Source organism: Pteropus medius, unplaced genomic scaffold, assembly GCF_902729225.1.
Source record: "Pteropus medius unplaced genomic scaffold, Ma_sr-lr_union100, whole genome shotgun sequence".
In the NCBI taxonomy this organism is placed as follows: Eukaryota; Metazoa; Chordata; class Mammalia; order Chiroptera; family Pteropodidae; genus Pteropus; species Pteropus medius.
Genome location: NW_024353787.1, coordinates 2,319,482 through 2,336,417, shown reverse-complemented (window position 1 = coordinate 2,336,417; position 16,936 = coordinate 2,319,482). Strand labels below are relative to the sequence as shown.

The 16,936-nt window shown below is 49.1% G+C and overlaps 2 protein-coding genes across 4 annotated transcripts in view; both read right to left on the bottom strand.

The window, feature by feature from the left end:
- The window catches only part of STK40 (serine/threonine kinase 40), a 38,881-nt gene extending 30,244 nt beyond the window's left edge, over nucleotides 1-8,637 (bottom strand). Inside the window, exon 1 of one of the 2 annotated variants that reach the window (XM_039850968.1) lies at nucleotides 8,506-8,637. In XM_039850968.1, the coding sequence (XP_039706902.1) occupies nucleotides 8,506-8,593 (88 nt within the window). In that variant the 5' untranslated portion in view covers nucleotides 8,594-8,637. Of the gene's footprint in view, nucleotides 1-7,321; nucleotides 7,498-8,505 lie in introns of those variants that run through there. The other variant, XM_039850969.1, reaches the window with a different exon arrangement.
- A 5,526-nt stretch (nucleotides 8,638-14,163) lies between these two features.
- On the bottom strand, nucleotides 14,164-16,633 carry LSM10 (LSM10, U7 small nuclear RNA associated). Of its 2 annotated transcripts, none has more exons than XM_039850973.1 (2): nucleotides 16,479-16,633; nucleotides 14,164-14,963 (listed from the first exon to the last, which is right to left on the bottom strand). In XM_039850973.1, the coding sequence occupies exon 2, from the start codon at nucleotides 14,942-14,944 to the stop codon at nucleotides 14,573-14,575; it is 372 nt and encodes a 123-aa protein (XP_039706907.1). In that variant the 5' UTR covers nucleotides 14,945-14,963; nucleotides 16,479-16,633; the 3' UTR covers nucleotides 14,164-14,572. The 2 variants fall into 2 exon arrangements, with proteins under 2 accessions (XP_039706907.1, XP_039706906.1); XM_039850972.1 differs by having other exon boundaries at nucleotides 16,347-16,586.
- Nucleotides 16,634-16,936: the final 303 nt, after the last annotated feature.

Sequence of the window (16,936 nt, the reverse complement as noted above, 5' to 3'; positions counted from 1 at the left end):
GAAAGGCAATTTGGATTAGGGCCAGCAAACTGCCTTTTCTTAACTGCCTCTATCAAAAATTAAATTCAATTAAATTTCACAACTTTGACAATGAACAATACTGTTCACTTTCTGCAGTTTTACTAAATGCTGCTGGCTATGGCTGCTTGGAGCGACAAGATTACAGAGGCAAACAGCAGGCTTTGCCATCAGAGTGCCCCTCAGCAGGCTGTTCAGGGGGTGGGCCCACAGGAGGGCCTCACCTGCTCTCAGCCTTAGAAGCCAGCCATGGCCAATCCCAAGGGCCACGACCCGCCACGGACAGACACTGTCCATGCATCAGTGAGCACACACTCATCGCATGTCTGCTTGCCTGCATCTCTCAAGAGGGTGAGCTTCTCAGGACAGGGCCTGGGGCCTCATCTACCTCAGAACCCCTGCACAGGCCTGACAGGAGCACAGAAGACGCATGTGAAACAACAGCCGACAAAGTAAAAGGAAATGCACATGTCTCAGACCCAGCACTTCCAGTTCTAGAGATTATCCTGCAGATATACTCACACGAATGCACAAAGGTTAATGCGTTAGAGCGTCCCCATGTGTAGCAGCAAAAAAGTCACAAAAGACATAACCACCAAAATCAAAGCCCACGCATACACACCTCAGAAAGGAAACAATCTAAATGTCCACCAAGAGAGGACTGCTTTATCACATCATGGTCCATCCAGACAATGGAATACTATGCATCCCTTAAGACTAAATCCATACCTGTTGATAGAGATGTCTATGATATATTACATAAAAAGCGGGGATGGGAAAGTAAAAAAAAGGCAAACAGCAGTACTATTTGTATAATTCCATTTGGGTAAAAAAAAAAAAAAATTATACACACCTTTGAATATACATAGGAAATTTCTAGAAGAAACAAGAATGGATATCTCCAGACAGCAGAATTAGGAGCCCAGGGAGGAGAGGGAGAGTTTTGTTTAATATTCTTCCATATTTTACCATAGACTAATATAATGACTATTATAGTTATTTTATCATAGACTATTATATTAATAATTTTTAAAAATCTAAATTTTCTGAACCTATTAAAATTGTTGAGAGCAGTAATGGAACTAGGCAGAGGCTGGGCCACAGAGAAGGCACACTGAGGGAATGCGACATGGGAACACGTGTGTGAGTGTAAGTGCCCTGAATGCAGTATGGGCCTGTGTACCGATGCAAGGCTGTATCAGGCGAGGGGCGGAAGGCCAAAACCACCACTCCTGGCACACTTAAGATCTCCCAGGTAACTTGCAAACATGCCTTTAAGGAACTTCCTGCTTGCCACCTGGTATCTATAAGGGCTGGGAGAACCACCAGACCATTCAAATTGGAGACCTGGAAGCTGGCTCATGATGCAGCTTTTGGGACACTCGCAGACCTGCTGTGAAGAGCTCACCTAGGCCCCTACTGCAGGCCAGGCACTAGGCTGAACCTGCTATAGACAACAACACCTCACGTCTAATCCTCACCACTACCTTAGCTGTAAAGAGCATTATGTCCATTTTATAGAGGAGGCAACTGGGGTTGAATATAGAAAGTGACTTGTTTAAGGTCACTCAGTTACCAAGTGGCAGAACTGGGTTTTGAGCCTAGGCCCTTCACTGCTGGATGACATAGCTGAAAGTCTCCTAACTCACTACTCACAGAGCAGGAGGGGAGGGACTTGTCTCCAGGCAGTGGCAGTTTCCATTCTTCTAGCAAAGAAGGGACTGCTTCAGCTTTGTCAAGGTCCCTTCCAGTTCTAGGCTCTATGAGTCTAAGATTCCATGTGGGCTGGGCTCCCTGGGGCCAGAGCCTGGCCTGGATGGAGGAATGGGATGGCATCCATTCCAGAGTCACACAAATGTGGGTTTAGAAATCTAGCTCTGCCCTTGCTGGCTGTGTAAAAGTGGACAGGTTACTGAACCCCTCTGAGCCTGGGGTAAAACAGAGACAACTCTTTGTTCCTTAGATGTGAGAAGGATTCAGTATGTATTACAGAGTACTTAGACAAGGACCTGGGAGGTGGTGGGGATCTTTCTTTGTTGGCTGGTTTCCTTCCTTTTTCTTCAGGAGAGATGACCTTGGGAGAGTCAGAAGAGAACATACCCCGTGGAACTCGCCCCAAACATGGTAACGCCAGGAGCTCCACATCTACTTCGAAAAGGAGCAGGAGTTGGCAGATGCCAGCAGTGGGGTTCCAAAAACCCTACAGAATTTTGGGCTATGCCAGTCCCAAGGTCTCCCAAGGGGATGAATCAAGCCCCTCCCTAGAAGTACCTATTGTTCCCTTATCACCGCTTTACCAGCTCTACCCTAAACCCAAAGACAAACGACAGGCACACCAGTCCTGCTCCTGTCAACTCTCATGGCAATGTCCAGGCTAGTCCCTTGGGTCACAGCCTCCCTAAAGTCTAAAGATCCTTTGTCCATCTCTTTTGCCAAGTAAGCGGCAGCCTATAAACATATTTAGAGGGGACAGCTTCATTCTGAATGATAACAGCCCTTCTCAGTTTTGCTACCTCTGTGCTTTCAACTTCCCAGCATTCATCAGGCCTGTATACTGCTATACTGGGGAGTCTAAACTCATACCCAAGACAGACTGCCATAAGTCGAAAGGGGATGACCACCACTGTGCTGTAGCACCCTCAGAAAAGGAGGACCTCAAGCTAAAAAAGATGACTTTTGCTTGCTGGGGATAAATCAGGCTGCTTCAATTTTTTAAAAAGAGGCCTAGATATTCTAATAATAATAATAACAACAACAACAACAACAATAATAAAAGATATTGTTTGAAGCAGCAACCCCACTTCTAAAATTTATGCTGTAGATGTCTAAGGTGGGCAAGATCACATGTATATGTTTAGTCACTTCAGCTTTGTTTGGAGAGCAAAAGACAGAAAATAACCTGAGCACATCAGTAGAGAACTTGAATAAGTTACACACATGATGATGACATAATGTAGCCCCAAATGACACAGACATGTATGTGCCAAAGTGGAACCACCTCTAAGAGAGTAAGTAAATCAAAGCAAACAATAGCATCCTTTCTCCTCTTGGGGATCTTGATTATAGATCCGAGAGAATATGCAGGGCTGCTGTGGGCCGGGCCACCTTCAAAGCCACAGGCTCACCTGAGCAGGCAGAGTAGGAAGAAATGCCCTTGTTTCAGGCCACTTTCCCTTCTACCTTCTTTACACCACAAATGCAAGGACAAATCTTGCAGAGAGCTCCCCACTTCCAAAGGGCCTGTGTGAAGCTCCACCCACCAGCACATCCCTCTCCACTGCCCAATCCCATTCAGGTCCAGCTCCATACTCAGGGGGATAAGGGCATTTCCCTGATGGTTCTAAGTGTCTGTGGACTCTGGCTGACACCTCTCCTTCCTCAGAAGAGGGACTGAGTCTGCTGATCCAGCCTCTGGAGTAAATCCAATCTCAAGGTCTCTTTCTAGATAAGATCTCCAGGGAACACTGGGAAAGCCATCTCTTCTCTGAGGGTAGCTGCTGTCCAAGACCCCACCAGTCTGTCGCTTGCTGAATCTGTGGAGAGTGCTAGACTGAAGGGCTGCTCTTTAGGGCCACTTGAAGGCTGCAGAAATTATGGGAGTTTTTCAGACTCATCCACTTGAGTTTCTGAAATGCTGAAGAAGTTTACCTCTGAGCAAATTTGGACAGGAGGAAAGGTGAAGGAAGGGAAACTGCCCTTCTCCCAGGCGCTGACTCAGGCAAAACCAGAGGGAAGCCTGGCTCAAAGCCAGACAAGGAGCCACAGACTTCACAGATGACCCTATCCCACGAGGGTGTGCTCAGGGCTTACTGAATGGACCTGGCAGATTTCACTGGCCATTGTCTTCTCCCAAGCCATCCCATCGCTGCGCTATCATTCATTCTGTCACCCAAAACAGAAACCCTGAGGTCACCTGCCACGGTTGCTCTTTTCTTAATCGTCACTTTCAAACACTCCCAGAGTCCGGATGATTTCCCCGAAACAGCTCTGATCTCTGCCCTAATCCAGGCCCGCTCTAGCCCTTGCTTTGATTACTGCAACAGCCTCCCACAGGGACTCCAGACACTCTCTCCCCAGTCCATCTTCTACTCACAGCCAGGGGACTCCTAGGAAGATGCAGGTCTAATGTTTCCTTCACTTAAAACAAAACATCCCATCACCAAGAGAATTAGTAGTTCAAGCATTTTAGCACTGGAGCTTAACCCAGCAGCATGTCCTACGGCCAGGTCCCTTCACATCTTGTGTTAGAACCTCTTGTGATTCCCAAAGTGCACACACACCAGCACGCATCCATGCCTGCGCCATGCTGCTCCCCTGCCTAGACTGCTTTCTGAGACCTCAGAAAACTCTATTCACCTTTCGAGATCCAGTTTTAGCTTTAAGGGCTCTCCAAAGTTCTCCCCAATCTCCTCATTCCCCAGGGGAATCACTCCTTCCTCCGGGTTCCCACAAGCTGTACTGACTTCTGTGAGAAACTTGTCAAACTCCATGCAAGTGTTCATTGGTTAGGAGCCTGTCCCATCCCTGCTGCCTACCTCTCCATTCTCCTTCTGCCCCCAGTACCTACCACATCCCCAGCCATACGTGGGAGCTGTGTGTGTGGAATTCAAGTTCTGGATTTTGTGCCACCACACACATCAATGTATGAGACGCTTCCCGATGATACTAATTCAGACACTAGACTAGGGTCACTAAAAGAGACATACATGGAAAAAATTCTAAATACTCTTTCTTGTACTTTAAGATAGAATTTTTTTCCTCAGCAGTCCTACTTCTATTTTTAAAAAAATGGCTCTTTTAAAGAGCTGAGCTGAATCATCCAAATGGCTCCCATACAGACTGGGTAAACTCCCTACAGATTTCCTTTTCAGAAAGAATACAATAAAATTCTGTGATCTTGTGATCCCTCAGGATACTTCTGACAGCTCAATGGGACACAGTTCTAGTTGCCACTAATCACATCAACTAATTCTTGGAAGTTCTTTCCTGTAGTCTGTAATGACAGCTAACACTTCTAAGCATTTCTTACTTGGTGTGTGCTAAATGCTCAACCTGCTACATTTTACTTAATCCTCACAACTGCTCTACTAGGGAGGGGCTCCGACTGTCTCCATTTCACAGATGAGAAAGCTGGGCCTGGAGAGAATAAATAACCTCTATGACCAGAGGGCTGGGATTAGAACCCAGTTCTGTCTGACTGTAGAGCCAAGAAGGCTCTTAACCATTACAATCTGCTGTCTTCACAAAAGGTCAAATTAAATGTAGACAGGAACACATACAGCACCCCCTACAACTGGCCTTCTGAGAGGGCAGCCTTAACTCCTTCGCTGGTCAAGCAACCTGTAAGCTCAGGAAGAGAGGGCTACATGCACCAAGTACTTCTGTGCTAGGCAGAAAAGCCCAGGGCAATGTAGGGAGCTTGTCATCTGCCACTGGTTACCTCCTCAGCAAAGCTCCACCACCCCAGCACCAACTCTCTCCACTCAGAGGTCTGCAATGGCCTCTGAAGAGGTCTCCAGTCCTTTAGTCTCTCCTCACTTCCTTCCCTCCTCTGCTGGGACTCGAGGGAGATAATTCTAAAACTAGATCCAATCATGACACTTCTTTGCTTAAAACCTTTTCACTGGCCCTCCATGGCCCTTGGCACAAAGTCACAAACTGTTAATGTGGTGTTTGTTCCTTTGTCAGCCTGTACTGCCTTACCTTGTACCATGTCGACTTTCATACCACCATATTGAACGATCTGAGGTTTTTGGAATAAACAATGAGTTTACTTGTCTCTCTTTAAGTAGAACAACTTACCCCTTCAATTTCACCTGGCTAAACCTTCCCATCCTTCTAGATGCAGCTCTAGCATCATAGCTCCTGTCAAGCCTTCCCAGGACCTTCTTGCCACCCAGGCTGAGCTAGCAGGTTTCTCCACTGGGCTTCCACAGCCCTCTCTTCCTGCTGCTACTAGCTTTTTCAGAACACATGTCAACTATTTGTTTACAGGTCAGTCTCCCTTAACCAGACCATGAGCTTCTTGAAATAATAATAGCTAATATTTATTGAGCGCTTATTATGTGGCAGACATGGTTCTATGTGTTTTACATTTGTTAATCTTTTAAATATTCATAAGAACCCTGTTTTAGAGACGAGAACACTGAGGTACAGAGAAGTTAAACAATGTGCCCAAGGTCACAGCTGGAAAGCTGTGAGCCAGAATGAACTCAGAAAGTCTGGCTCCAAAGCCCAGTATTAACCAGTATAATATAGGGTACTTGCCTCTCTAGGCAAGGACTCTGCTGTCATATGGGGAATGAATGAATGAATGAATGAATGAGGGCTATCTCCAGACTGTCTAGATCTAACCAACAGAACTGGCACAGCAGGGCCATTAGAGCAGCTCACAAGAACTGTTTACAAACAAGGATTCTTTTTACCTTACAATTACATATTCTGCTCTTCCTTATCTCATGAAAGCTAAGCCAAGAGGGAAATGCGCCCAGCCCAGAGTGACTACCCTCTCTCTTCCCCACTGCTTTCAAAACCAAGCAAAGCCAACCGGTTTCCTCCAGTGACTTAAAACAGAGCAAAGTCTATCCTGCCACAGAAGGCGGCTGTCATCTCTTCCTTCCGCCAACAAACTGGCATCAAACCTAGGGAGTGGGGGGGTAGGCAGAGAACGCGGAGTCGGGAATCCCAACGCCCCTACTTACTGGCGGGAAGGTGGGACCAAATGGCGTGGGAATGGGCGGGTCTGACCCGGCATGGCAGGTGAAACAGTGACCACCGCAGCAGGCTCTCTCTTTGGAAAAGGCCGACCAAACATAGCACTGGCAAGCAGGTAGCTCTGACCCCACACCTGAACGCTGCAGGTGAGGCGAAATTTCCCAGCAGCGATGGTGCCAGATGGAAGCCCTGGCTCGCCCTCCCTGGGGACTCGTTCTAACTTTCAAGTCACTCTCGGGACCAGGAGGGAAGCATGGAGAGACGGAGAGTCTCTTGGGGGAAACCTGGCAGCTTCAAACGCCGGTGCCTTCACTTACTGGTCGAGCGACTCCGGGCAAGGCTGGTAGTGTCCACCTCCCAGGGCTTTACCGAGACCAAGGCTCCCCGCAGCCCCGGCGCGCAGCAGCCCCCGCCCCCGCTGCATGGGAACGGCAGACCCCAGAAGAGGAGGGGGCATTCGCCGTTGCCATTTCTGTCACAGCCGGATGGCCTCGGGCTGTCACCCCGGTCCCACCACCAGGCTACTGAGGCCCGCCCAGCCAACCCGCATCCCCTGCTCGGCTCCTCGCTCCCGGACCCCCGCCCTCACCTTCCCCCGGTGCTCAGCGCTGCTCGCCCATAGTCCGTAGCCCGGAGCCGGGACTGCTCGGCGCTCCGTCCCGGGGGGCCGGGGCCGGGCCGGGGGCGTGGGAGCCGCTCACCGCCGCCTCCCAGCGCAGCCTCCCGAGCCGCCGCCGCCGCCGCCTCCCTCCATGGCTGCGGCGCCGCCACCTGACAACGGAAGTGACGCACCTCCCCCTCCTCCCCGCCGGAGCCTTAGCCCCGCCCCTCTCCCCGAGCCCCGCCCCCCTCCCGTGAATACGGTCCCACGGCATTGGGATTGGGCAGTATCTTGACGATGGGCGGGAGCATTCAGGCGAGAGGCCAGATTCCGATTGCGGATTGGTTCAAGGTGGTGGGTCAGGGCTGAGACTTGTGAAACGATTGGAGGCTGAGACTCTAAAGGGGCGGTGCTTACCGCTTATCTATGTCTGCGGAGAGGCCGGGTCCGAGGCACCGCCCCCGCCCCAACTCCACCGCACCTCGCGTGCCCTACACTCGCCCTACTGGGTTTGGAGAAGTCTCTAGCGGTTGGAAGATCAGCCAGTTGTAGTGTATATATCAGAAAAATGGCTCTTCCTCCATCTCCATTTCTCGGTTTCTGGAGTTCTGTGCGGAGAGCGCGGCAGTTAGACTCAATGACAAGAATTCCTGTAGCAGCGCTCACAATTCATTTCCCTCTGGGCCCCTCGCCTTTGTAGAAACTCCGCTTCGACCTGAAGATTTCTGGTTAAAGAGTCTTGACTAGGGAGATTTACAGTGAAGAGTTCCTATTAACAATTCCCGCCACCTAACCTCAGCCCCTCCAGTTGCAGTTTCGGTCCCTTTCTCCTCCTCCTCCTCCAGCAACCACGCCCTCCATGAATCAGCTTCTTGCACCAGATGAGCCCTTTAAAGGGATTGCATCAGGCTGGTGACTCACTGGGGCCCTCTGGGCCTGGCTTCCCTCCCCTGGCATGCAGAAGCAGCTATAAGGGCTCAGTAGCAGCAGCACCAGCGACCATGGCCCCACTCCTTTGTCTCGGTTGTGAGCTAGGATGCTTGCTGTATATGACAGACTCCCAGCTGTCTTTCCAGCTGTCTTCTGGGTCATTCTGCATCCATGTGTGAGCACACGTGTCCAAAGCCTGGCGCACCACTGAGTTTTTCTAGGGTGTGTGGCCAAGCACTTACCTGTATGCACATTTGTCATTTCCACACAGGCGGTGCCAGGACATGAGAGTTGGTGTGAGTGAGTCCGGATGCCTCCTCCGGTGTCCATCTCTTTGTCTCTCTGAATGCCTGGTGCCCACTGAGCTGATAGGGCTGAATAACAACAGTAATCAAAACAGCTCCCACTGTTGTGTCACACACTGTGTTAAGGATTTTAGAGACATCAAGTTAGGAGTCTGTTTACAGATGAAAAAGGGGGAAGTAACCTATCCAAAGACACACAGCTTATAATGGCAGGGCTGTCATCTGAAACAACTCTGACAGATTCCAAAAAGGTTGGATTTGATTCCTTACTGCGTTTCTTACAAGCTGATTGACTAATGTAAGTTCCTGAACCTTCCCTGGCTGTCAAAATAGGGATAACACTTCGTGAGATCACGGTGAGGATTCAGTGAGTGTAGAAAAAGCTTCTCACAGGCCCTGCAAGTAAGAGTGCTCATACTCACCTCAGTTAAGGAGCTTTGATGAAGCTTTGATGACAGAAAGTCAGGCACAGAGAAGCCAGGCTCCTGCCTCCCAAGCTCTCCTCTCTGACAAAGGGAAAAGCCTAGGGATGCCGGAAGCCCTGACTCTGACAGGAATGAGTTTTGGGTTTTCCAGAGCTCTAAATTATCAGCTAGATGAATCACTAGGAGCTGACACCACCATCCCCAACCCCAGGAGACTCTCAGCTGATTCAAAATATAGGATTTTAACAAGAAGAGGAGGAGGAAGAGAAAAAGTGGGGAAGAACAGATAATGAATAGAAACTAAAGGTGCCAGCCAGAGAAAACGTAAAACTGTCATCAGGACACCAACTTGAGACTGCTTTGTCACACACACACACACACACACACACACACACACACACACACACAGTGACATACTCTCCTGCTGGCTCTGGCTCTCCAACTCTGGGTATACTGGCAGACCGTGCTGCCATAACAAAGTGACGCCTGTCACAACGACATGAGATGGTTGCTTGACAAGGTATAAGCAGGTCTGCCTATCACAGAAGGAGAGGAGGAGATCTTCAATCCTAAAGAGCTTCCTTAGGCTTCTGAAACTTAGCAAATCCTTCTTACTGGATTAGCTAACTTGTGGCTTCTCTTTGTGGCCAAGCCCAAGGCCTGGGTATGGCAAATTTTGAGTGCCAGGCCCATGCCCGGTGGCTGGGTACCACCACTAGATGAGCAGGGCACCACTCATCTTACTCTGTCATCAGTGCGATGTCAGGGATACTGGGAAGCAGAATAGTATAGTGTAGTATCATGGAGTTTGAGTCATACAGACCTAAGTTCAAATCCTCAATCTGCTGTTCACTGGCTCTTCAAGCTTCAGCAAGTCACTTAACCTCTCTGGGTCTGTTTGCTCAACTGTAGAGTGGGATTATTAATATAAATCTCCAGGGTTGTTGTAATGATGAAGTGAGATGATTCTTTCATTCCACAAAGATTTATGGAGTGCCTGCTATGTGCAGGGCTCTGCGCTAGATGCTGCCGATCCTGTGCCAGAGCACTCAGTGAGACTCAACAAGCAGTAGCTCCTTATGATGACCACCTTGGCATTCTGCCATTAACTTAATCATGAGACCCGAGGAGACCCTCTTCCCCAACCCCTTGAGGAAATGGCTTGTTTCTGCAACTGTAATATGACAGTTGGACTGGCTCAGTGGTTCCCGACCTTCTCACCTTCAAAGCTTCTTTTAGTATTTTCCCTCCACATAAGCCTCACATTTGGTAACATTTCGTCTCCTGTACAACCTGCATCAAGTCATTTCTCCCTTTTTATCGATTACAGCTTTGTATCATAGCCATTAGAGCTATGGTCAGGCAGAGCAAGCCAGTATGACCACCAGACTGTTGGTATAATTCCAGCCCAGAGCAGAGATCAAGCCAGCTTGGTTACCCTTCAGGTATTATGTTTCTTTGGGTCCTTCTGGAACATTGACAAGGACTCAAGGGACCCCTGCTGCCTTCAGGGATCTTTCAGCCAGGGGTGGATACTCGATACTCACTGAAACTCACTGAACCGGATGTTCTCCTTCAAGTCCCTTCAAGTCCCATGCAGCTGAGAGCTGGAGATACTGTAGCACTTGTATGACCCCAGGGAGGTCTGAACTTCAAGCTGCATGCCCACCCAGCTCTCCTTAGAGCCTGGTAGTCCCCTCCTGGCAATGAGAGAAGGACTCCTGTACTCTTCTCTCCAGAAGCAGGAGGGGAGGGAGGAGATATGCCATACCACTTGAGCACTCAGAACTCCTGAGAGCCCAGTCATCAACTAGGACCCCATACTGGTGTATGTGTGGGTTTGAATGAAGGCCACAACACGAGTAGCACAAAACCTAAACTCCAATGGGGTAATGACATTTGAAATATGTTTATCTCTTCCTTGCTGTCCCTCGGTCTTTCCTTTATGCAGATAGTTGGGTTACTCTGCATTCCTTATGTCAGGAAACGAATGATACAACAGAATGCAGAGTTCATCTTTAGCTTCTGAATTCCAAAGGCCTAGCCTTCAGGGAGGAATGGAAAGAATTTCTGAGCAGATACAAATTTAGAAATCTGTGTAACAGGGGGATCCGGTAGACTGACTTGGGAGGGTGATTCCTGAGAATAGAGAAGCTTCTTCTCAGACTGGTAGCTGGAGGGTATCATCTGGGTCTCAGAGATGGAAAGCAGAAAGAGTGATGCTTCTTTTCCTTGGGGCAGAGCTGGCGGGGGCGGCATCAAGAAGTAACAAAATCCCCTGAAGAAGCAGCCGTGTGCTGCATTTGGGCTAACTAACCCAAGACCCTAGTAATTTGTGCCTGACTGGCCTGGGAAAAGTAGAGCAAAAACCTGAACGCTGAGAAGGGTTTGGGCTACACTTGAGGGAGAGGTCAGGAGGTCTTCTGGTCAGAGAAGGGCAACTCAGCAGCAACCTGAGTGGGCCGATGACAAAACAAGAGAACAAAAGCCTCATGGATCTATACGGCCAGAGCAGGTAGATGACAAACGGCCTGAACAAAACGAAGACATCTCAGTGGATGAGAGTGGACTGAATGACCACCAGATTGGACTACCCTTTCCACGCTTTGGCACCTTGAAAGGAAGTGCCCTAGAATTCAGCCAATTCCAAGGAAATGGGGGTAACTTTGAACTGACTGCAGTTCAAAGTTAAGTTTCTGACACTGAGTGAGGTGAAATACAAATTCAGGTGAGTTACAGAAAATTCAAGTTATATTTCTTACACACCAGAAATTGGAACTAGCTCCACTCCTTGCCCATAAGATATTTGTACCATTTGCCCCATTCCTCTCCCATTTCCCCTGTCTCAATAGTCACTATGGTCCTGTTGTTATTGCCTCAAACCTCCAAGCTTCCCTACCTCAGGACCTCCGTACTGGCAGTTTCATCTGCCTTCCTTTCGCTCTTTAAATCACAGGCTCCTTCTCAGTATAAATTTCACTCCTTCAGACTACATTTTCCAAAACAAAACCACCTCTCTTTTCTCTCAGAGTGTCCTGTTTATTTTCTTCATGATGTCTATAAATATTTTGTTATTTTGTATATTTTTAGTCTCCTCCTCTAGAATGTCCACTCCCTGAGGGCGGGCCCCTTGTTCCTTCATGTTCCTTCAGGAGGTAGCACTGGAACTAGAATTACTTGTGGAATGAATGACCGGTGGCAGTTAGGGGATTTCTAGCTTGCAATAAATAGGCTGGTGGGCACTGAGCTCCCTCATCCTCTGCCCCGGCACCTAACAGCCTTTCCCGGTAGTCCAGGACCAGATGCCAAAAGACCTGTAATCTTGGGGTTTGAAGACTTAGCTGTGGTCTACCCAGTCATTGTGCTCTACCCACTGTGCTCTAACCAGTGGCCTAGTTCCTCCCCTTCCCTTCTATCCTCCCTGTACCTTGCCTAGGAATGAAAGCCTCCCCACTTGGGGCCTGGCATATTCCTTACGGAATATGTCCTGAGCCTCTCATCAGCAATCTGAGTTAGCCCTTCTGCTTCCCTCCCTGGCCTGGGGGCTCTCTTTTGCTCTGCTGAGGATGTAGAACCTCCTGGCACACCATTTAAAAGCCTCAGAGCTAGAACTCTCCTTCGCTCCTAGGCCAAATCCCCAGCATAAGCCCCCTTGAAGCTGGAAGCATCTGCAGACACGTGGGAGATGTATGCGGGGGAGGCTGCTGTGGGGACAGGGTGGCTCTCTCCCCACTTGCTGCGTGGACATTTCTAGTGAGGACTTCCCTTCTGTGCCTCCTGTTTTCTCTCATCAGCAGTCACCTTGTGGCGTTGTTTCCCTTAACTCTAGCTGACGGAGGGGCCTGGAAACTTGGAGGAGTGTTTTTCTCCCTGCTGGGACCCACTGTTCTCTCCTGAAGGCAAAGTAGAGTCGAAAGCAGCTTCTGAGACCTCTGGGCCATGATGAAATAAATACAGTATCAGGAGCCTCATGGCAAGTGGGTACCTGGTTCTTTAAATGGCAGGCTCCTTCTCAGTTTAAATTTAAATTAATAATGCAGTCCCATGCTCAATTCTGATTCAAGTCTGGGTAAAGGGGGAACCAGGAAAGTGGCACTTCTAGACACATCCCATTTGGTTCTGAGGAGGTGGTCCAAGGACAAGACTTCAACAAAGACTATGCTGGAATGTGAACGTGATGACCTTGGGCTGCTAGTGTCCAAATGAACACTCCTCTCAAATCTCTCTCAAGAAATGGCAGCATCTTAAGGTGAAGGGCCCTTGCCTTATTCACAACTCTGGCGCAGTAGTTCTCAGGCTGGATTTCATTTTTTTGATTTTTGACCCTCTTCCACTAGATTATAAGCTCCTTTACAGAAGGGACTAAATCTTGTCAGTGTGTGCCTAGTAGAATAGGGGTCCCCAACCCCTGGGCTGCAGACCATACTGGTCCATGGCCTATTAGGAAATGGGCTGCACAGCAGGAGGTGAGTAGTGGAAAGTGAATGACGCCTCATCTGTATTTGCAGCTGCTCCCCAGCGTTAGCATCATCACCTCAGCTCCACCTCAGATCATCAAGCATTAGATTCTCATAGGAGCACTGGTCCCTGGTGCCAAAATGTTTGGGGACCGCTGCAGTAGAAGGCCTGGCACAAAGCAGCTGCTCTGTGGATGTTTGTTTGATGAAGGCCAACCCTCTGGTTCCAGAGGACAGGGCTGCTTTTACTGAGATGGTAATTTGCCTGTGGCAGGCTGGTGTGGCTGTAAGGCAGCAACAACAGGACTTGGGTTCTAATCCCCAGAATCCCTTCTTCCCTGAGGACCCAATGGCTCTCAGAATTGAAGCCTGATTTTCCTGCTATTGGAGGATTTCCCACACTTGAGGGGAGGACCCAGGATTACTGCAACCTCTCCACCTTAGGAAAAGCAACTGGACTAACAGCCTCCTCAACAGGCAATCTGAACAGAAAAGCCACTTTCTACCTGACCAGACCGAAGGGCTCTCCTCCTACACTTCTTAAACTTTTCTGTGTATTAGTATCATGTGGAAAACTTAGAAAAATAAATGCCCAGGCCAACCTCATGCCAATTAAATCCAAACAGTTGAGGATGGGACAGGTGATTCCAATGTGCAAGCACGTCTGAGACCTGGCACCCTAGGACACAGGATGGAAAGCATGAGGCATGGAATTGTGTGTAACCAAGTTTAGTTTTGTGAGAAAACAAACACACAATTGTAAGAGAAATGGGGACACTGAGGGATGGCTGAGGCCCTGCACATTTAATAATCCTCACATGGGAAAGGGTTGAAAATGATTTGACAGATTCCCTAAATTAGTAAATCAGAGATTCAGATGCAAATGATCAAAAGGGGATATTGTCACCTATACCCAGGCCACAGATTAAGAGGATTCTGGGCCCAGGGTGAGTCTGGGAGGTGGAACTCTGTGAAAGGCAATTGTGACAGGTGTTGTCTGTCAGACACACACCTGGCCCTGCTCCCTTCCCAGGTTCTGGGCAGGGAAGGATAGCAGGCAGTTGGCTCAGTAGAACTTTGAAGGAACCTGAGTGGGGACCGGGGCTTGCTGAAGGAACAGGCTCATTTATACTTTTTGGTAGGAAACTCCCGCCGGCCTTGCCCCTTGCTGCCAAAGTTGCGCACCCGATGGATGACCTGCAGCTGCTGCTCAATGGTCTTGGTGATGTTCACGTCATCTGGGATGTGGACGTAACGGACGTTACGGCCTGTTACAAAGAGGTCATCTAGCTCTGCCTGATGTCCCCAACGGTCCGTGTAGGTGACCTTGGCCAAGCGGATGTTCATGAAAGCATCGACGTTGTCTATGCGTCCATGGGCCACGCTCTCATCCCGCAGGTCCACAGTGGTTACCTGGCCCTGGAGGCCTTGTAGCAGGATGATCAGGCTGTTCTCAGAGATGGTCCGCTCCTTCATTGAGTGGCTCACCGCCATTTTCCACACTGCTGGCTGCCTGCGGGAGAAGCACACAGATGGGAGCTGTAGCAGGCTAGGGGGTACAGTTGCCAACTCACCTCTACCAGGTTCTAACACAAAATCCCCAGCACAGACTTCTCCAAGTCCGCCCATCTCCCCAATTTCTAAGTCTGTGGTGCACTCTTAGGAGCCAGGTGCTTCATGTACACACCTCATAAAATCCTTACAGCACTTTGCAAGCCAAGGATTACTTATACTCATTTTATAAGTGAAGAAAATATAGCCAAGCCAGGAGAGGTTAAGTCACTTGCCCGAGGTCACACAGTTGACAAGTGGAGGTGCTGGGATTCATATCCATGGCTGCCCTACTCCAAACTCCACACGAGGGGTTCTCGAATCCTCATTGTATGTTAGAATCACCTCGGTGGGTTTTTATCTGGCCATCACACCCCAGAGGTTCCGTTTCATTTGGTCGGGGATGGGCCCCAGGTACCTTCTTTTTCAAAAGCTCCCCAGGTAATTCTAATGTGCACCCAACTTTGAGAACCACTGCTTTAAGGTGTAGTTTATATCCTTGCTACTCCATGGACCAGCAGTTTCAGCATCACTCAGGGATTTGTTAGAAATGAAGAATCTCTGGATTTTAACATGAATCACCAGAGTTTTCAAACATTAATGTGCATCAGAATCACTTGGAGAACTTAAAACACATTGCTGGGCCTCAAGAATGTGCATTTCTAACATGTTCTCAGTTGCTGGTCCTGGGCCCACTGAGAACAACTGGTCTACCTACACGGAGTAGCCACCATATAAGAAGAAATTTAGGTAATTAATTGAAAATAATACACATTTATATGTGCCTATAAAGCACATAAGGTTTGAAGGTAGAGAAATGTAGGTTGGAATCTCTGTTTTACCCACAAACTCTGTAAACTTAGGAACATTAACTTAATGTCTCTGTACCTATTTCCACATCTATTAAATCATTGGCTAAATAAAGCTAACAGAATCTCATCACGTTGAATGTACTTTCCTTTGCCCTGATTTTATTAATCTAACTTTGTCTTGCCTATCCCTATTTTCAGGTTCTGAGTGGAAGGTGGTGGAACTTTCTCTAAGACTTCACTCAGAATCTCGACAGGGCTGAGCAGGGTGGCATTAAGTGTGGCAAGCCAGCCCACACCACTGATGAGGTTGCCTGGGAGCTAGGCTGGAAACTTCTAACGACCCCACCAGGCTTCACCAGGGGTTTTTGTGCCCAAGCAGGGGTTTGGGGCTGCACAGCAACTGTAAAGAGGCAGGCCTGGGCTCTAAGACGGGCTCTGCCACTTCCTGGGAGGGAGACTTCGAGCAAGCCACTCAGTTTCTTCTAGCCAGTTAGCGCATCGGGAAAATGGGATGGTGACCAGCCTTTACTCACAGAGCCGTGGGACTGGGCTGGGGTAGATGAGCTATACTCAGCAAATCGGGTAGAAAATACTTCCGCTGCTCCTGCCGTCCTTCGGAGTTCCGGGCGCCCCCCGTGCTCCGCCTGCGGGATCCCCGGACCTACCGCCTTGGTTTCTCTCTTTCCGGTACGCGTCGCTGCAGAGGCTAGCGGGCGCCTAGCCGGGCGGCCTCCCTCCGGCGGCGGGATTGACAAGCGGCGACGGGACCGCTCTGTCCTTCCGGAGAATAGAGAGGGCGGGGCGAACCAGAACTACAATCCCCAAAATGCCTCGCGAGCACCGCGACTCGAGCTCTTGCAACACCCGGCCTACATCACTGCATTCTCTCCTTCGCTGGAATCATTCATTCATTCATTCGACGAATATTCATTGGGCCTTCACCAGGTGTCAGGCGCCGTCCCAGGCTCTGGACATAGCGGTGACCAAAGAGACAAGCTCCCTGGCCTGACGACTCCTAAATCTAATTGATGGGGGCGGGGGGAGGGTGTCTATAAGTAAACAAGACAATTAAGAGAGTTAAAATAAGGTGATGTGATAGTGGCCTTTTCTTGGATGGTCAGGG